The sequence below is a fragment of the Chanos chanos genome, chromosome 3 (genome assembly GCF_902362185.1).
Source record: "Chanos chanos chromosome 3, fChaCha1.1, whole genome shotgun sequence".
NCBI classification, from domain to species: Eukaryota; Metazoa; Chordata; class Actinopteri; order Gonorynchiformes; family Chanidae; genus Chanos; species Chanos chanos.
This window is the reverse complement of record NC_044497.1, coordinates 17,060,292-17,078,793: the sequence shown is the minus strand read 5'-3', so window position 1 is coordinate 17,078,793 and position 18,502 is coordinate 17,060,292. Positions and strand designations below refer to the sequence as shown.

General features: G+C 41.7%; 1 protein-coding gene across 2 annotated transcripts in view; it reads right to left on the bottom strand.

Annotated features, from left to right (window-relative positions):
- Window positions 1–326: 326 nt before the first annotated feature.
- The window catches only part of LOC115807807 (integrin beta-1), a 34,622-nt gene continuing 16,446 nt past the window's right edge, over window positions 327–18,502 (bottom strand). Inside the window, exons 1-15 of one of the 2 annotated variants that reach the window (XM_030768972.1) lie at window positions 17,546–17,564; window positions 17,219–17,285; window positions 16,388–16,473; window positions 15,069–15,288; window positions 14,674–14,844; window positions 13,772–14,010; window positions 12,714–12,869; window positions 12,499–12,594; window positions 12,018–12,107; window positions 8,395–8,535; window positions 8,030–8,232; window positions 7,561–7,799; window positions 1,712–1,934; window positions 1,153–1,385; window positions 327–941 (exon numbers count right to left, since the gene is read on the bottom strand). In XM_030768972.1, coding sequence (XP_030624832.1) covers window positions 895–941; window positions 1,153–1,385; window positions 1,712–1,934; window positions 7,561–7,799; window positions 8,030–8,232; window positions 8,395–8,535; window positions 12,018–12,107; window positions 12,499–12,594; window positions 12,714–12,869; window positions 13,772–14,010; window positions 14,674–14,844; window positions 15,069–15,288; window positions 16,388–16,473; window positions 17,219–17,285 — 2,211 coding nt within the window. In that variant the 5' untranslated portion in view covers window positions 17,546–17,564 and the 3' untranslated portion in view covers window positions 327–894. Of the gene's footprint in view, window positions 942–1,152; window positions 1,386–1,711; window positions 1,935–7,560; window positions 7,800–8,029; window positions 8,233–8,394; window positions 8,536–12,017; window positions 12,108–12,498; window positions 12,595–12,713; window positions 12,870–13,771; window positions 14,011–14,673; window positions 14,845–15,068; window positions 15,289–16,387; window positions 16,474–17,218; window positions 17,286–17,545; window positions 17,565–18,502 lie in introns of those variants that run through there. The other variant, XM_030768971.1, reaches the window with a different exon arrangement.

Here is an 18,502-nt window from a genome sequence, read left to right as displayed (position 1 = left end):
GAGGATTAAGTCAGGGGATGCCATCCTGTTTTGTTTGTTGTAAACCTGTGGATATGTAAAGCCCTTTGAGACTGTAAACAGTGATATTGGACTTTAAATAAACTTGAACTTGAAAGTTCAAGTATATTCGACAAATATATTCACAAGTATGTTTGAGTATTCAAGAATCATTATTTTTATCAATATATTAACAACCATTCAACTGAAGAAGCAACAATTCTGTGACCACTAGGGGCCACCAGCACATTCTGAAAAAAGGAACTTCATCTACTTTTCATTTGACATCTTATTGTTATTCAACTGAATCAATGACTTCATACTTTACATACTTTTTATATTTTATTTAATTAATACAGTTACCATACTATAATTTATCAGCCATGTAAATCTATAATTTGATCAACCAGTGAAAATGGACTGCTTAGCATTACATGTTATTATCTTTAAGAAAACCCTACTGCTGCTAATTCATCCTGTAATGCGACCCCTTCCAAATCTAATGACTCAGTGTTTTCACCTTAAAAATAAGTGTAATAACAGTACAAGGGCTTATTACAAGACAAAGCTACTTATGGTCAAACAATGGACAAATCTATCTTGAATAAACGATCAAGACCATCAAATAACATAATGAGGCAGAGTCATCAATAGACACACTACACCAATTTTGAATTCTGGGGACAACTCTTGAGAGCTGGTTTTGGAATGTCACTGTGATTTGAAGATAACTGAAGTGTTGACGGTCCCACCAGATACCTGTGGTCTTCCACCTCTTTACCCAAAAGCAGCTGAAAGTTCCATGGGGGTCTGGTTGCCTAGAGGGGCTTCTGGGTCTTGGCTCTGCTGTTTCCTTGCAATTATCTCAAAAGTAAACTGTTATCTATAGAGGAACTTCTACAGAAGACCCAGGATGGGGATGATGTCGAGACCAGTAGGGCATTCTGTCACACAAGGGATGAAGTTTATTAACATCAGTCCTACATCAGTGCACACACACTGGGAAATTACTGTCTGAATATATACATTAACACACACACACACACACACACACACACACACATATATATATATATATATATTTATATAGTCTCATTTGTGGCTAATATGGATTAGAAAACTACCGATTCCAACTGTCAAGCATGGCCTTCTCACCCAATTTCTCTACCACGTGGACCTCTTTCTCTCCATTGTTATTGACAGCATAGGTGTAGTAGAACCAGCAGTCGTTGGCATCTCTCTCTTTGCAGTGCATGAGGGGGAAAGCCTGGACAGGCTGTGGCAGCTTGTCTCTGTCCTTCACTTTGGTGAGGTTGAAAAAGTTGCACTCTTCATCACAAGTGTCTTTCTTCTCGCCTGTACCAAAAGCTCTGCATTGGACACACTCCCTGTGGAAGACAGCATGCATAAGCAGTGTTGCAAATGCAGTGGTGTTATCTCATACAGGGATGATATTGATGGGGCTCTTTAGTGCTTTTAAAGGTATACTTAAAGTTGGACCCCAAATGCCCTTGAGAGGCTAAGCTTCACTAAATAAAATTTCAACAAAACCCTGATTTTGAACCGGATAAACTTTTCATCATTAATCCAGTTGTCATCTGGGAACAAAGGTCAATCATGTTTGGTCTAATGACACGCCACAATGTCTAGAGCCTCTTGACTTTCCCTTATCTTATGAATATTCGGGGGTTCTGTTTTTTGTCTCTGTACTCACTTATGCTCTGTGCAGACGCCTGGGCAGGTAGGGCAGATTTCACAGGTAGGACCCTGGAACTTGGGGTCAGTGCATCTGCAGACGCCACATTCGCATATACCTCGACCGTTACAGATCTGTTTGTTGGTGGCTAGACAGGTTCTGGTGTCTAAAGAGCAGTCACAGGCACTTCCAGTGTAACTGGCATCACAGATGCATACCCGACACTCACAGCGACCGTGACCTTACCAAAAAAAAAAAAAAGATGTTTTTAGTGATGTGGTCATCCAGGAACTTAGCTGTCAAGGGTAATTGAATTTGAAGAGTGTTAGTGTACTAGTTACATTAATGATACAATTTAACATATTTTCCTGCTAATGGAGAGTTATTCTGAATCATTTCTAGGTTTAGAGTTTAGAGCGCTGAGCGACAAATAGATTTTTTTTTTCAGAACAACTGTAACTTAACTGGGTTTATATTTTCAAATAAGCAGGGGTGTATAAAGTAAAAGTAGAAGCAGGTGCATCCCGTTCATATCGCCAGGTGGGGCACAGCCCCACTAAAAACATCATCCATCCCAAAACATGTTTCCACATTAATATATCATAAATTACATTGCATTAAATATTACCTAGTTTCTGTGCAATCAATGAATCAAACAACTCAACAACTTTTGATCTTTGAAAGTTAAAATCGTCATTTCAGTGATTCGCCCTCAGTTTAGTGCGTCACGCAATACTGGGGCAGGACACTTCAGTGCTTCACTGGCAGATTGATTATAGCACCCTGTGGTCAAAGATGGGAGCTGCTATAAGCGCCAATAGTGGCTCATTAGGGCAGCAATGAGTCTGCCCTATTCCCATACTGCGCAGCACTCTACCATTTTCTTGGGTCTGCATGTTCAGACTACTGCAGAAATTACGATCGGTATTGCTGTGCCTGTTGTGTCTAAAGGCTGATTTATACTTTTGCATAGACTCTACGCTGTTGTGAGCATTTATACTTCTGCTTAGTGTGTCTGCGTCGCTCTGTAATCTAGTTTCTAAACTTTAAGGGACAAACGGAGCTCTCAAAATATCGAGCACTCAGTTCGCAATTTTGCTTAAAATGTTCAACGACTGAAACTGAGCAGATTATTTTGGAGTTGGTCTATTAAATATTGAACAACAGTTACTTTTACTGAAATTACTGCAACACAGAAAAGAGAGAAGGAGCTAGTATTGGAATAGCCTACACCGTAAAAATGATATGATACAGTGTGTAGAGGCTGCCAGGCCCATAGACCATACTACCCATAATCCCCTGCTTGACCCCATGTGTAATCTGAACCAATCTTCTCAGCTTTCAGTGTAACGGTATTGGATACAGCAATGCAAGCCAAATGCCAGATACACTGATGACGCAATTTGTGCCATAAAACCACGGAAAAATCCAAACTCTCTCCCTAATTCGAACACTCCCCAACTCTTTCTCTAGCAGCGTGGCTCTCTAGCAGGGGAAAGGGATGTCTGAATTCCTTTGTGATTTAAATTACACCCTGTATTCTACGCACAATTCGGTTATTAGCCGCTTGTTATTTTCTTTTGTTTACGACTCATGAAGGATAGATCTTGCATGTGTTCATTCTGTCTCCCTAACTCCCTTTGTCTGATTACAGACACCTCAACTTTGGGATTACAACGCTAGTTAGGGATTGGGTAGAGTTTGTGGGGTTGAAGGCCTAGCTGGGACTAGCCCTCAAGTTAGAGATCCTTTGATTCTCTCCCTCGCAAGCGCTTCTTGTTGCCCATCCCCACTCTCGTTGGAGCCTAGCACACACGCTTGCGCTCTACATTCTCATACCACACATTCCTCTTGCCTGTGCGCCTGCGCACAGCCTCTCTCCCTCGCTCCACCTTCTCTCTTCGGGTGCGCAGCTGGGCACAAGCCCTCATACATGCATGCTCTCTCTCTCTCTCTCTCTCTCTCTCTCACACACACACACACACACACACACACCTCTGCTCTTACACTCATTCAGTCTTACACTGAATACTTGTACACAGCCTCATTACCATCACATTACCATCTATGCTTTGATCATTCTATTTGCTCTTGCGGGCCCACCACCTGCGAGGGGAGAAATAGGGGCTGGGTGCGATGCCACATGGGTGGCGGGTTGGGGCGAGGGCCCCAACAGACTGGACTTACGGTACAGAAACTGGCTTTTGGTACGCGGAATTTCACCTCTCTGGGGGGGAAGGAGCCGGAACTTGTGTGGGAGGTGGGGCGATACCAACTAGATATAGTTGGGCTCACTTCTACGCACAGCCTTGGCTCTCGAACCAAACTCCTGAATGGGGGCTGGACTCTATCCTTCTCCGGAGTTGCACGGGCTGAGAGGCGACGGGCAGGTGTGGGGTTACTTGTTAGCCCCTGACTGAGTGCTGCTGTGTTGGAGTTTGTCCGTGTGAACAAAAGGGTTGCCTCACTGTGACTTCGGATTGCAGGGAGCAAATCTCTGACTGTCATGATGGTATATTCGCTGAACGGCATCTCAGAGTACCCAGCCTTCCTAGAGACACTGGAAAGTGTCCTAGTGAAGACACCATCTGCGGATTCTGTATTTGTATTGTGAGACTTCAATGCTCACGTTGGCAATGATGGAGAGACTTGGAGGGGAGTGATTGGGAGGAACGGCCTATGCGATCTGAACTCGAGTGGTGCTTTGTTGTTGGACTTCTGTGCAAGCCATGGATTGTCCATAACAAACACCAGGTTCGAGCATAAGGCCCTTGCTGGGATACTGGAGGGATCATGGGAGTTTGCCAATCCAGCCTACATGTGTTTTGTGGATCTAGAGAAGACTTACGATCGTGTTCCCCGGGGTGTCCTGTGGGGGGTACTGTGGGAGTATGGGGTGCCAGGTTGTGAGCCATTCAGTCCCTGCATAACCCCAGTGAGAGCTGTGTCTGCATTCTCGGCACAAAGTCAAACTTGTTCCCAGTGACTGTTGGACTCCGCCAGGGCTGTACCTTGTCTCCAACCTTGTTCTTGATTTTCATGGGCAGGATTTCAAGGCGCGTTTGGGGTGAGGAGGGTGTCCAGTATGGTGGCCTCAGGATTGCATCTCTGCTTTTTGCAGATGATGTGGTTCTGTTGGCCTCATCAAACTGTGACCTCCAGCACGCATTGGGACGGTTTGCAGCCGAGTGTGAAGCGGTCAGGATGAGGATCAGTACCTCCGAGTCCGAGGCCATGGTCCTATGCCGGAAAAAGGTGGCTTGCCCCCTCCGAGTTGGGACTGAGTTTCTGCCTCAAGTGGAGTTCAAGTATCTCAGGGTCTTGTTCACGAGTGAGGGTAAAATGGAGTGGGAGATCGACAGGTGGATCGGAGTGGCGGCGGCAGTCATGCGGTCGTTGTACCGGACTGTTGTGTTGAGGGAGTTGAGCCAGAGGGCAAGGCTCTCAATTTACCAGTCGATCTTAGTTCCAACCATCACCTATGGTTACAAGCTGTGGGTAGTGACCGAAAGAATGAAATCGCGAATACAAGCGGCAGAAATGAGCTTCCTCCGCAGGGTGGCTGGGTGCACCCTTATGAATAGGGTGAGGAGCTCAGATACCTGGGAGGAGCTCGGAGTAGAGCTGCTACTCCTCCACATTGAAAGGAGCCAGTTGAGGTGGTTCGGGCACCTGGTCAGGATGCCCCCTGGGTGCCTCCCTGTGGAGGTGTTCTGGGCACGACCAACTGGGAGGAGACCCCGGGGCAGACCCAGGACACATTGGGAGAATTATATTTCTCGGCTGGACTGGGAATGCCTTGGGATCCCCCAAGAGGAGCTGGTGGATGTACCTGGTCAAAGGGATGTTTGGGCTACCCTCCTCAGCCTGCTACCACCTTGACCCGGTCCTGGATAAGTGGCAGAAAATGGATGGATGGAATCATTCTATTTGCTGCTGATTATTGATTGTACCATATCAGTATTAGTTTGCCAAGTAGTGTTGATCATGTTAATAAATAGTGTCTTTGGAATAAACTGTTGCCCTGTCTATTTCTGCCACAATATTTACTGAATGCCAACCTCTGCCATCAAAGTACTCCCAATTGTCAACCTGGTTGTTCATGAGTGTTATAGCTTTAGTGGTGTAATTGTAATACATTAGTACTGCAATACTTGCTAAGACTGTAGCACAGTGTTACAACCAGATTATTCAATTAATCTTAGTAGTTTAATTATAAAATATTGAACACCAAAATTAATGGTTAATAACTGTATGAGACTGATTTACATGAGACTGATTTATTAATCCTATCACACCCGCATAGTTTGGTGTCCTCATGTTAGGATTGCTATTGTGGTTAATTATTGGTAGTTTCTGAGGTAGTGAGCAATATGTTTTGGTATCATCATCAGCCGACAGCTGCGTTATCCATATTTTGTGATTAAAAGTAACATTAAAGCTCTCTGTATTATTGTCCTGGTTGGCTACACCGTATTTTCTCAAACATAGCAGACTTCTACCTAGATAACTAACCAGTTGTCGGTCTTGTCCCATTTAACGGGAGCTACTGTCACGGACCCAACCTCTCCTTAGTGACAGTGGGTTGTCACATTATAATTACACAACAGGTAGCCTATATGTGTTGCATCACAGCTGCTTCTACTCATGTATTTTAACATCGCTGGAACACTGTATTGACCAATTAGCACCCAGGATCGGAAATATCCATTTTATGAGTTAAATTTAAATATTCAGCACAAAAAACATTTGTTTGAAAAGGCGTGTGTATCGCGGAAAAGGACATTTTAATAATCCAGTAACTGTAATGTGATTACTGAAATTTGAACTGTAATGCTGTAATTACTTTAATTCATTATGGAGGGAAGTAATACAGTAACATGTTACTTTATAACTTGTTACCCCGACACTGTTTACAGGTAGCCTATGTACTGCCTGTTCTCTAATATAGTAATTATTATACTTAACTGATATAATAAGCATTTAATATATTTAATTATTAAAACAACGATGTAAAAAGTGGGCGTGCTTAGCGATTCAGGAGCTGGAGCCAGCATCAAACGCAGCATAATTGGAATGTAAGACTATTCCCTCAACTGAAGGATATTTTTCTGTATATCTTTACTGTAAATAGTTTCTGTTTCCAATGCAAAACAGAATCTTTCAATTTATAAACATTTTTTTCAGTTTCTAATTGTTCAGTGTTCCTCAGTTAAAGAGGTAGTAGTGGTGGTGGTCGGGGGGCGGGGGTTACAAAAAAAAGAGAGCAAGATAGATGAAAAGTACAGTATGAAGATGTGGAAATATACTTACTTCATAATTAATTATATAACAATATTAAATCAATTTGCTGCTTTTGAGGCACAAAAATTGCATTGCCAATGAATATACAGAATATACAACTTTTGTCATTTGATTTATGTGACTTCCGGTATAAACCATGCCCACTTCTGGTCTACAATCCGAATACAGATACAGAGACAGATAATCTTGTTAGCTGAACAGATACAGATACTAATAAAGATAATAATGCCTCTGTACACCCCTACTTTCTACACCCCTGCAAATAAAGTTATGGTTACAGCTCAGTGATATTAGTATTCAGTCTAACATTCCCATTAAACCATTAACCAAAATTTATCTAAACCATTGGCATGACAGTGATTAGACAGCATTAATTATGAAGAGGCTTGATGTGTTGATTATCAATGTAGTTCCTCCTACCTGCATCCACTGAGTTGTTTCAATTCATTTCATTTAATCTGTAATTTAATCTACCATTTCCCACAATACAGCTGACTCGCTGCACTGGAGTTCAAGGTGCTGGAGGCGCTACAAGTGTTGAACAGGATTTTTGAACAGATTACCTCCACAAAGTTTGTTGTTGGAGCGGTCACAGTTGAAGTTGTCACATTCACAGTACTTCCCGCTGTAGCGTTCCTCTGGGTTATCTCTCTTCCTGCATTCACACTTGCCACACACACATTCTCCATTGTTGCTACAGATGTCTATGCCGTTGTCCATACGGCAGTTCATGTCCAAGTCCTCACTGAACACCTCATCCATCTGGCATGCACACTGTCTCCCTATGCGGCCTTCATTACACCTGAAACAGAAAAGACAGAGTTGACAAAACGCCCCCAGTATAGCACCAGTATACAACTGTTTTGGAAACAAAAATTTGATAGCTTTTTCTTTTTCAAGTAAGGTATAGCAATCTGTCTGGTGTAGCATCTTTTGAGTGACATGAGAAATGTAACATCCTTTAAGATGTATTTTTCAATTAAAAAGTCAACAGAGAACGAGATAAATAAGTGTAATAGTAAAGGAGCTTACCTGCAGGTTCCACACTCAAATGTCCCATTGCCGTTATGACAAAGTTCACTGTTCTTAATGCCATACTGGTGGCACTCACACTCGCAGATGAAACTGAGCTTGATCTCCACTTCTTCAGTAAAACCCAGAGGTTTGATTTTGATAGTCTCAGACTTGCCTTGCTTGGGACAGCCCTGAGCAGTGATGTTGATACTAAAGGAGACCTGTTCATACAGAGCTTAAGTTAGGCCATTTATGAAGACAAAGTAAAAAGATTGTTGAGAAGCCAAGCCCCTGCTTTGCTTCCCGACTGATAGTTCACCTCATTGTCCAAATACCAACCATCTAAGCTTTTCTTACATGAATAGAATCTCCGCCATACTTACCTCATCTCCTATGGAGATACTGGAGCATTTTCTTCCATTTTCTCCAACGTTGATCATTCCATTTTTACAGTGTGACTGGTATGTGATGTCCACCCCTTCAGGCAGCTTGCTGTTCTCCAGAATCACCTCTGAAGAAAGAGACTAGAGCAGAGAGAGAGAGTGAGATAACAAAAAGGTGTAACAGTTTTGAAACCGAGACCGAAACCACGAAACAAACGTCCACGGCCTCGTGTCGTAGTTCTGGAAGACGGAACCACGATACACCACCCTCCCCCCAACCTGCTGCCACCGCTGCAGGTGCAACCCGTTGAGCTCTCATTATGTTACTAATGTAACAAAACTCATTTTTCATCTCACAGTTAACACAATAACTGTACGTTCACACTGAGCGCGGCGAGAGCGTCAAAGTGACCGGAAGTCATTCATTTTCAATGAGAGCCAGCGTCTTTAAGCGGCGAAGAGCGTCGCGGCAAAGGGCGTCGCGGCGAGGGTGGTTTGGGCGTCAAAATACAGTTGAAGTTCGGTTAACTTTATGGTAATGAGATATGACGCGGTTGGGCGGCAACCAATAGAAACCTGGAAGTGCTCCGCTCTAGAGAATTGTAGAGAACACGACAGTATAAACTATTGTTCCCACAAAACTTTTGGTCCTAAGCAAAATGGAGGAGAAACTGATTATATCGGTGGTGGGTTTCCCCATGTTGTATTGTAATGTAGGTTATGCACAAACGTTAGTGTTAATTAAAGACCAAGGCTAGTAAACGTGTCCTATAAACTCCATGCTGGAATTTGACCTAGCCTATCATTAACACAAAAGACACACAACAACAAAAAGCTTTTAAGTAGTGTTTTTCATTAGTTAATTTTGTTACGAAATATGTAATTAGCATTGTTTATTTATTTGTCATCGGTCGATTTCGCACCTTCACATTTAAAATATCTCATACGGTTAACTTATAGCCTACTGGTGGTCAGTCAGCACAAAGATACCGCTCGACCTGTTTGTTTGCTTTATAGCCCCTTTAAAAACATTTGCATAACCAAGCTTTCCGAAGGAACTTGTACCCGCCTATTTCATCAACGGCAGAGCGTCCACAGTGTTCAACAGCGTCGTTGGCAGGGAGGTTTGGGCGACTCTTGACGCTCTCAGTGTGAACGTACAGTAAGACATGTAAATCAAGAAATTATATTTTGTGTTGGGGTGTAACGGTACTTTTTTATGCTCTGATGGTCTGTCAATCGAAATGTTAGCGAATAAAGCGATACTCGACAAGATACAGCGTGCCCTCTCTTCTACATTTCTGTGTGTGGAACTAAAATTAAAAGCTCAGTTTCCTTTCCCATTTCATAGCGGAGCCATAACTTAGCAACTGAGTTAGCACACATTCAGTTATGCAGCCTCGAGAGTATGGTGACTACAAAGCTGCTTGAGGACCCGCCCATATCCTTTAGGTCCCCCGTTTGGGAACATTTCGGTTTTCCAGTGATCCACAGTAGCAGTGGGGAAAGACAAGTGGATAAGACGAAGGCAGCGTGCCGGCCTTGTTCAAATGAAATCGGGTATGTTGCTGGCAGTACATCAAACATTTGAAACGGCATCATCCAAATGTGAATACCACCACCAGGGCTGTGGAGTCGCTACCGAAAACCTTCGACTCCGACTCCGAAATTTATGGTACCACCGACTCCATGACTCCATGATTCCAACTCCAGCTCCACCGCACTGCTTTATTATAAAGTACCTGATCACCGGTACAAGGAAAAAACAGCATGGAGTGCAAACCAGAAATTATAGCCAGTTTGCCACTGTTTACAAGTTTGTACATGCTTATGTTTACAAGAAAATTCCTAATAAATGAAAAGAGACATCATGTTTTGCATGTCTTTTCTCATTATACCGAAACTACCGAACCGTGATTTCAAAACTGAGGTACGTACCGAACTGCGACTTTTGCGTACCGTTATACCCCTAATACCTACTAAAGACTGTAAAACCTTGGAGGTTGATAAAAAGACTCAGAACATTTTATAACTGGCCGTTCAAATAACCAATGGTATTTTTTTTCGTTTAATTTTTGGTCTTGGGACAGATTTACTAAAGTTGTAAAACCATTGTTTGTGTAAAATAAATGACTGGTGGTCATTCAGGATCCTGGTTACTAGTTTTGCACAGGCTGTGAACATCATCTAGTGCAAAAGGCTTTGGTTAACCGAATGTCTCCAGGCTGTAGTCCACACTCACCAGGGGTGAACAGTAATGAAGTACATTTACTTGAGTACTGTACTTAAGTACATTTTTCGAGTATCTGTACTTTACTTGAGTGTTATTTTTTTTGGAAACTTATGACTTTTACTCCACTACATTTTAAATACAAATATTGTACTTTTCACTCCACTACATTTCTATGAAGGTTCTCGTTACTCATTACTTTAACGCATAGCTTTGAAGTCAGCGGACAAATGCTTTTTTCTAAAATGCGATAGACCATATTGTGTTCATCACAGGGGAAAAACCAATCACAGTAAACTACTCCAATACTGTCAGTCAAGTGCGTGCTGCATTGTTTTTAACAGCTGAACTTGGCGGTTTTACTGATGGCTGCTACAATGGCAGATAAAGATGATAAGATATGGCCATGGCTGCTCTGGTGAGGAACCTTTATCTTTAAGTCCATGTCTGAGATTTTTGAAATCAACTGGTTTCCAAGCTAATTGCTTCCCATATGCGTTTGCGCGCTGTGTTCGCCTGACACTTATAATCATTTGCCGCGGTAGATATGAGATGTGAATTGAAAATCGCGATTAATATGTTTGTGAATGTATGACGAATCTGGTGACAGAGGCAGACCACAACTGCTACTGTTAACACAGTGTGTGAACACGTACGGAAACCAGTTGGCTTGAAAACAATTTGGGGCATAACACCGGGTCCTGTGTGAATCCACTGCTGACGCATACTAATAGTTAGCTAGCGAAAATGCCGAATTAACATTACTAACAAAAGTCCTTTCAGAAATATATGTTTTAATTTTGTCAGATAAACACAGTACTATTAGTAAGGTCACGCGAAGGCAGTGGATTCACGTAGGACCCAGTAAGACGAGGGGGGCGGGAATCAAGCGGTGACGAGGGTCATCCAGCTGTTTCACATTTCAGGCAATGCTATGTAGTAGAAGTAAAATTAACCTAGCCTACAACATTATGATGTATTTATCCTTTTAAGGTCAATCTGAGTTAACCTAGGGTCTATTTAACTGAAGCTATACACTTTTTTTATAGAGGAAGCATCCGATTCAATTGTGTTTCTATAGGCTTTGTAGCATATTCCACAAGCTTTTTATTCCACAGGTTCTACAAGCAAGTCAGTGCATTCAGTAGGTTGTTTCAGAGTCAGTAGGCCCTGTAAATGCATTGTTGCAACAATACAACAATGCGATGACATTAAAAAGAAAATGTACTTTTGAATACTTAAGTATTTTTAAAAGCAAGTACTCCAGTACATTAACTCAAATAAAAATTGAACTGAACAACTTTTACTTGTTTTGGAATAATATTTGACCAGGAGTATCTATACTTTGACTCAAGTAATGGGGTTGTGTACTTTGTCCACCTCTGATACTCACATTGTAGGCATCAATAATAAGATTGATAACATTGCTGGAGTTGGCAGAGAGTGTGCTCACTGCTGACTTTGGAATGAGTTTCTTCAATTCCTGTCGAACAAAATATCCAAAAAATGTTAAGGGATACAATCTGCTGAAATAGATTTTAGTTCAAAATACTACACAGTTCAAAAAGAAAAAAAGTGTAGTTGCTTTATATAAGAGACCTATTTTGATTTCAGAGAGGAATTTTAAATGCTGGCTACGATTCACCGCTCACTCCAAGTCTCGGGTTTGTAACTATTTTCAGCCTTGTGGCTTTCCAAATCCAGGGTACGGCTAAAGCGGAACACATGGGTTTGTCAAATAAATTCCATCCATCCCAGGACAGAGTGCTGGCAACACCATAATGATGCAACTTACTGGACCTTACTAATAAATTCCATCCATCCCAGGACAGAGTGCTGGCAACACCATAATGATGCAACTTACTGGACCTTACTTTGTAAACAGACTGAATCTCTTCTGTGACAGCAAAGACTGTCTGAATGTTGTTTTCACTCAATTTCTGGACCAGGTGGGCAATGGAAGGATAGTCCTGTTAGGAAAGGAGGAGATAACATCCGATGAGTGAAGTCTCTCCTATGGAAAAGATCCAGACACAAAAGAACTTTGTGTTCAGATGACACATTCAATTCTGATAAATGTCGAACATACGTAATAATGACTCATGGTGTACATATTGTCCTTCAGGTGACATTTTCCATCATTAGGAATCACAATCCCATCAAGTTTCCCATCGCCGGCAAAGTGGAAACCAGCATCTGTGGAGAACACCAGCAGGCGGGTGACGTTCCTCCAGCCAATGTGTTCCTGGGAAAGAAAGAAAAAATGAAGAGCACAGGCAGCCCATGGCCTAAAGGTTAGAGAAATGGGCTTGTGACTGAAAAGTCACTAGTTCAATTCCTGGGACAGGTGGGAAAAACTTCCACGGCTGATGTGCCCTTGGGCAAAGCACTTAACCCTCAACTGCTCCCTGGGCCCAAATGTGTTGCCCACTGCTCCTGCGCTTAGGGTGTGTGTGTGTGAGTTCACTACTGGTGTGTAAGGATGGGTTAAATGCAGAGGTTAAAATTACTGCTCACAGAAATTTAATCTGAACAGAAATTTTGAGCCAAGGAACACACTGAACAAGTCCAAAGTCTACAAAAACCAATGTGAAGTAGACATTACCTGTGTCCTGGAGAGAAAGCAATGTTACAAATGCCAGGTACACATTTGTACTCATTTTGTGTTATTGCAACTGCTATTTAATGCAAGCAATATTCAAACTATTCAAATCTCTGATCATTTTACTTACACCACTGGCTAAGGTAAGTAAAGGAATTAATTCAGCAATATATATTTCAGTCTTATCAGATTTATTACAGTAGATAAGGAAAAAGGTATTGAAAAATCTCCTCTGATAATGATGTCGCCGGTTTACCCTACCTCCTCTTTCCCTTTTTCATGGAATGCAACATGATAACTCAAAGCTTGATGTTAGGAGAAAAAAGCACATCTAAATGATATGCTAAGATGCTATTAGAATGTCCCAAGACATGGGTTTAAATCTTTCAAAATGATCTGTAAAATATCATACAATACTCTCAGCTTGGTGGGTTTACTGGAATATTAATGGTCAATGACGTGTTGAAAAATCTGAGGAGTTGAGAGGTGAATGGCGGTGAATTTCTGTTGCCTATTTTGTTGCCACACAAGTTTATCCTACTTACACCACAGACAGCCACTTGCATGATAGCATCAAAACCACCCTCAGGAGGGTCCAGATTTCCAGAGATCTGCTGCTGGCCTATGAGCGTGTTGAACTGCTGCCCATTGCTGGTAAGCTTCAGGACGTTCTTGTAGCTGAAGAGACTGGTGCAGTTCTGGTCCCCCGTGCATGGGTTCAGCAGCTTGGCTGGAGTAGTACCGACAATAGGCATGACTGTTTCCTCCACGAAGGTGCCAAAGCCTGAGAGAGAGAAATCACACAGGAGCACTTTAGCTCTCAGTGAACAGCTATACATAGAAAACATCTTAGATCATGAACAAAAGAGTGAAAAACATTGCGGTAACGTGTTCATCACCAAAAATGATGTCATGTTAGTTTAAGCTGCCAGTTTTTTTTTGTTAAATTTATTGATCTGAGATGCTATGAAATAAGCAAAGCCAGTAAGCATTTGATTCAAACTGTTTCAGGTAAGTGGGTGGCACGGTGGAGCAGTGAGTAGCGCTCACTGCACCACCCCTAGGTATGAATGTGTGTGTAAGTGTTTTTGTCTGTGTATCCATCCTGCGATGGACTGGCGACCTGACCAGGGTGTTTTCCTGCCTCTCACACTGGGAGTGCTGGGATAGGCCCCAGCACTCCTTGTGACCCTCATTAGGATAAGAAGCTTTGAAAATGAGCGAGTGAGTGAGTGAGAGTGCTTTGGGTAAATCAGAAGTTGACAATACATTGCATAAAATGGCACTGCATCAAACTAACTGCATTGCTTTGTCAAGCTATGCCTATATTAATGACAATGCAATTTCAAAAGTACTCTGAACTTTGTAAGAGGATATGGTAGGGCTATAACTGTTTTACTGCACATCACCATCATAATTACAATGGCACAGATGTTAGCATACAGACCTATTCTGAAATCTGAAGTGATCTTTGACATTTCCCGCATCAAACTTGTTCCCAGGTTTTTGACATTCTCCAAATTGTCTTTCATGGAGTAGGACAGGTCCATCAGGTAATACAGGTCAATGGGATAGTCCTCTGTCCGCTTGAACTTCAAATTAATAGTCTGTGGTTCACCTACAGAAATGGAAAACAGATTCTGCCTTATACAAAGAATAAAAAATGTGAGAACATATATTTAAGATGTAAATAAGTACGTATCATATAATGTGTATTACATTTTTAACCATCCAAACGTACTTGCCTGGAAACTGAATTAAGTGAATAAACATACATAATGCTTCAAATGATGCATCTCAATGCCTTTAGTACATACAGACTCCCAACAAACAAGCACACACCCGATCTAAGGCTGAGGGTAAGTTTCTGAGGCTGAATCTGTGTGATGTCCTCTGGTTTGAGTTTCTCCGCCCCTTTCTTACGATTGGTGACATTCTTGTTTTTGAGGATCTTCTGGCTACCTCGAGGGTTCTCGATTTTGGGCACTGCACACCCTCTCTTCTTCAGTGATTCCAGCTCATCACAGCGAGCAGACGTGGGCTCTCCCTGTTTCAGAAACTCCTATGGGGCGGGAGGCAGGGACTGGGTTATTGCCACTACAGACAAAGATAACCCTGCACGGTCTTCTCTTCTGGCACAATAACAAGGCTCTGCAGTGGTGGGGGAGGATCCAGACAAACATGCTATTTCCAATGTCTACTTCTACTGTTGTGAAACTGGTGCACCAACACTGAGATTCAGCGCAACTTCTCATTACAGTGATTGGATTGGCAGGTTAGCCAAGCAGTCAGGCTTTCAGTGGTATAACCTCAGTGGAAACATAAATCAAAATGTCTGGCAGTGTGACAGGATCACAAGGCTGTTGATGGTACTGTTACGGCAGGAGCCTGAATCAGAATGGTGTCACCACAGGGCCTCTGAGATAAGGTAGAACAAAAGAGACCTAGCAGCACTTAGGTGAGATTTATTACAGACTGGCAGAAGCTTACTAACTGAAAAATATAACAGGAGATTATTTCTCCTGTACACACACCTAATGTTTAATTGTCTTTACTTTAATATGCCACACGTCTAAAACATGGAATTTGTAATAATTTGTAATTTTTTCTACCTAGAGTTATCAAGTGAACTATTTACACAATAAAACAAAACTGGAATTTGTCTGTGAACCAAAAATGAGCAATCCAGGCACTAACCGTCACAAGCAGCTGGGTATGAGCAGGGTGTCATAACAAACAGTTGACACACACCCTCTGTGTAACAACCTCGTCTCCTCCCACACCAACTTCAGCCATTCAGTGATCAGTGCCACCAGTTTACTAATCATCAGCCTCATCAATCATCAGCTCTCTCACCTGTTTGCACCTTGACGTCCCTTAATTCACCTTTCTATAGAATCCCTACTGCTTCTTGCAAAGTCTTCACTCATTGTGTTTAGTGAGGTTTGCACTGTCGAACCAAGAAATCCTGTGTTTCTCGGCATGCTGGCATGCTCCTGTGTGTTTTTCAAGTCTTGTCTGATTCCCTGTTTGTAACCTGTTTTTTCTACTGCTGGCTGACATTAAACAAACGCTGTTGCTCTGCACTCGTGTCCGGCTCTCTGTTGTGCTCCTGACACTCTGTTGCCTATGATGAAACATAAAGTGGGAAGTAAACTCACTGTATCCGTGCACCATCCACATGTTACCCCAAGTTGAATACACTCCCCACATGATAAAACATTGGCTTTAATGCACTCGTTCCATTCTGTAAAAGAAAAAAGGTCAAAGATCATTTTTTTTAAAGTTGTAAAAAAATTGTAAAGGAGCTCCAAACTATGTTTCTTTTGCAATGGTTTGGACTGTAATTGTCCACTGTAATTGGAAACAGAGATGGAATATTCCATGTTTTCCAGTATGGGGGCAGCAGTGGCCTACAGGTTAGAGAGCCATGATTGGTGCTGAAAGGTTGCTGGTTCAAGCCCCAGAACCGGCAGGAAAAAGTCGAGTCGGGACAGGTCAGGTGGGGTGAATGAACAGTGCTTTCCCCTCCTGCAATATGCATGGCTGAGGTGCCCTTGAGCAAGGCACCAACCGCTCCCTGGGTGCTGCACTGCATTTCCCCACTGCTCCAGGTGCGTGTGTGTACTTGTGTGCTCATCATCACTACCTTGGATGGGTCAAATGCAGAGGTCAAATTTCCCCATTGTGTGGACAAATAAAGTAAACTTAACTTAACTTGAATAATGTTCTTTCAAACCCTTCAGGAGTTGCAGTTGGATAATGACATCATTCCATTAAAGCAGCATGCGCCATTTAGTTAAGAGACTGGAGAGGCAGTTAATCATTGCTTTACATTAACCAACACTACTGAATAGTTTTGATGGAATTAGGTTGAATGGGATAAGACACAGGACATAAAGCACTTTGGCTGCGTAAAGATGTTCTCTGTAAATGAAAATGATTTAAATTGACAGAGACAGAAACCATTGAAGGGAACTCAGTTGCATTACCTTGTTGAGCTCTGCCACAACAGAAGATTCCTAACAATGTTAATATGAAAAGTAGTTTCACATCCATCTGAAACAAAGAGAACAATGTACAGAAACATGTTAGTTTGTGCACAAACTAAGCGCACAAAAGATTTTTTTAATACAGTGTATTATTGTATTGAATCAGTTCATAAGATCAGCTTTAGAACAGCCACTCTTTTCAGCATTCAGTCAAATTTTAAATAGTTTTTTCCATTGTAACACCATGGCTTACATAACTTCTCAGACTGTATTTTTTCCACAGTTGCACCTCACAAAACCAAAAAGCCAAGGTAGAGTTATACACACTTTTGCCTGGAATCGAAGATATTTCCTTGACAGCGTTAGATGTTAATATTATAGATGGTTTCCAGGTGATGCTTGATGTTGTTCTCAGATGTGGGCAGACACAATCAGAAGTCAAACACATCATAGTAGGGGTGTAAGAAAATATTGATACAATCGATTATCGGCATACAGAGCTGAAGAGTGGGCTCTTTTTGGCTTCAACAATAAAGAAGGAACTAAATAGACCCCACTGTTCTGATTGTGTAAAAAAAGTAAACTTTTTTTTACTCTGATTTTATGCATATGGTGGTGTGTTCTGTATACCATGACAGTTTTCCTAAAAACAGATTTTAAAAAATCGCAATATATCGCAATATATTGAATCATAACCCCTGTATCATTATACGTATTGTATCACCAGATTCTTGCCAATACACAGCCCTGCATCATACTGCTGAGATTTTTGCTGTTCTCAGTTTCTAGCAGGGGACTGGACTAGGGCTACACGGTACTGGAAAAAACTGACAATGCAATATTTTTTTTCTGCAGTACATATTGCAAAATAAAAAAATACAGGAATTTTCATCAGATGACTTGAACAGCTCTATTTGGAAAGAATTATTCTTTCCTATAATTCTATATAAATATTCTATATTAAAAAAAAGTGGAAAAATGACTTTTTACTAAGGGTGACCCCAAGTAGTGGTTATGAAACAAGGATCATTCCATTACATATATAGGGGTTATATGCTATATGGGGGTGCTGAATGTCTGATTTTACATAGAATTGCTTGGCTGTCTTTGTTTTTTCTTTGTTTGATGTTTGATATGCTGACACTTGACAGTGGCCATGTTTCAATTTTTGGCCGTTTCATAATCAAGTTGTTTCTGTGTGCAAAAAAAAAAAGTTTTATACCTACCTACTCTGGTTTCTTTTTTACTTTAAGCTATGGCCCTTCTATATTCTAAATGGGAAAT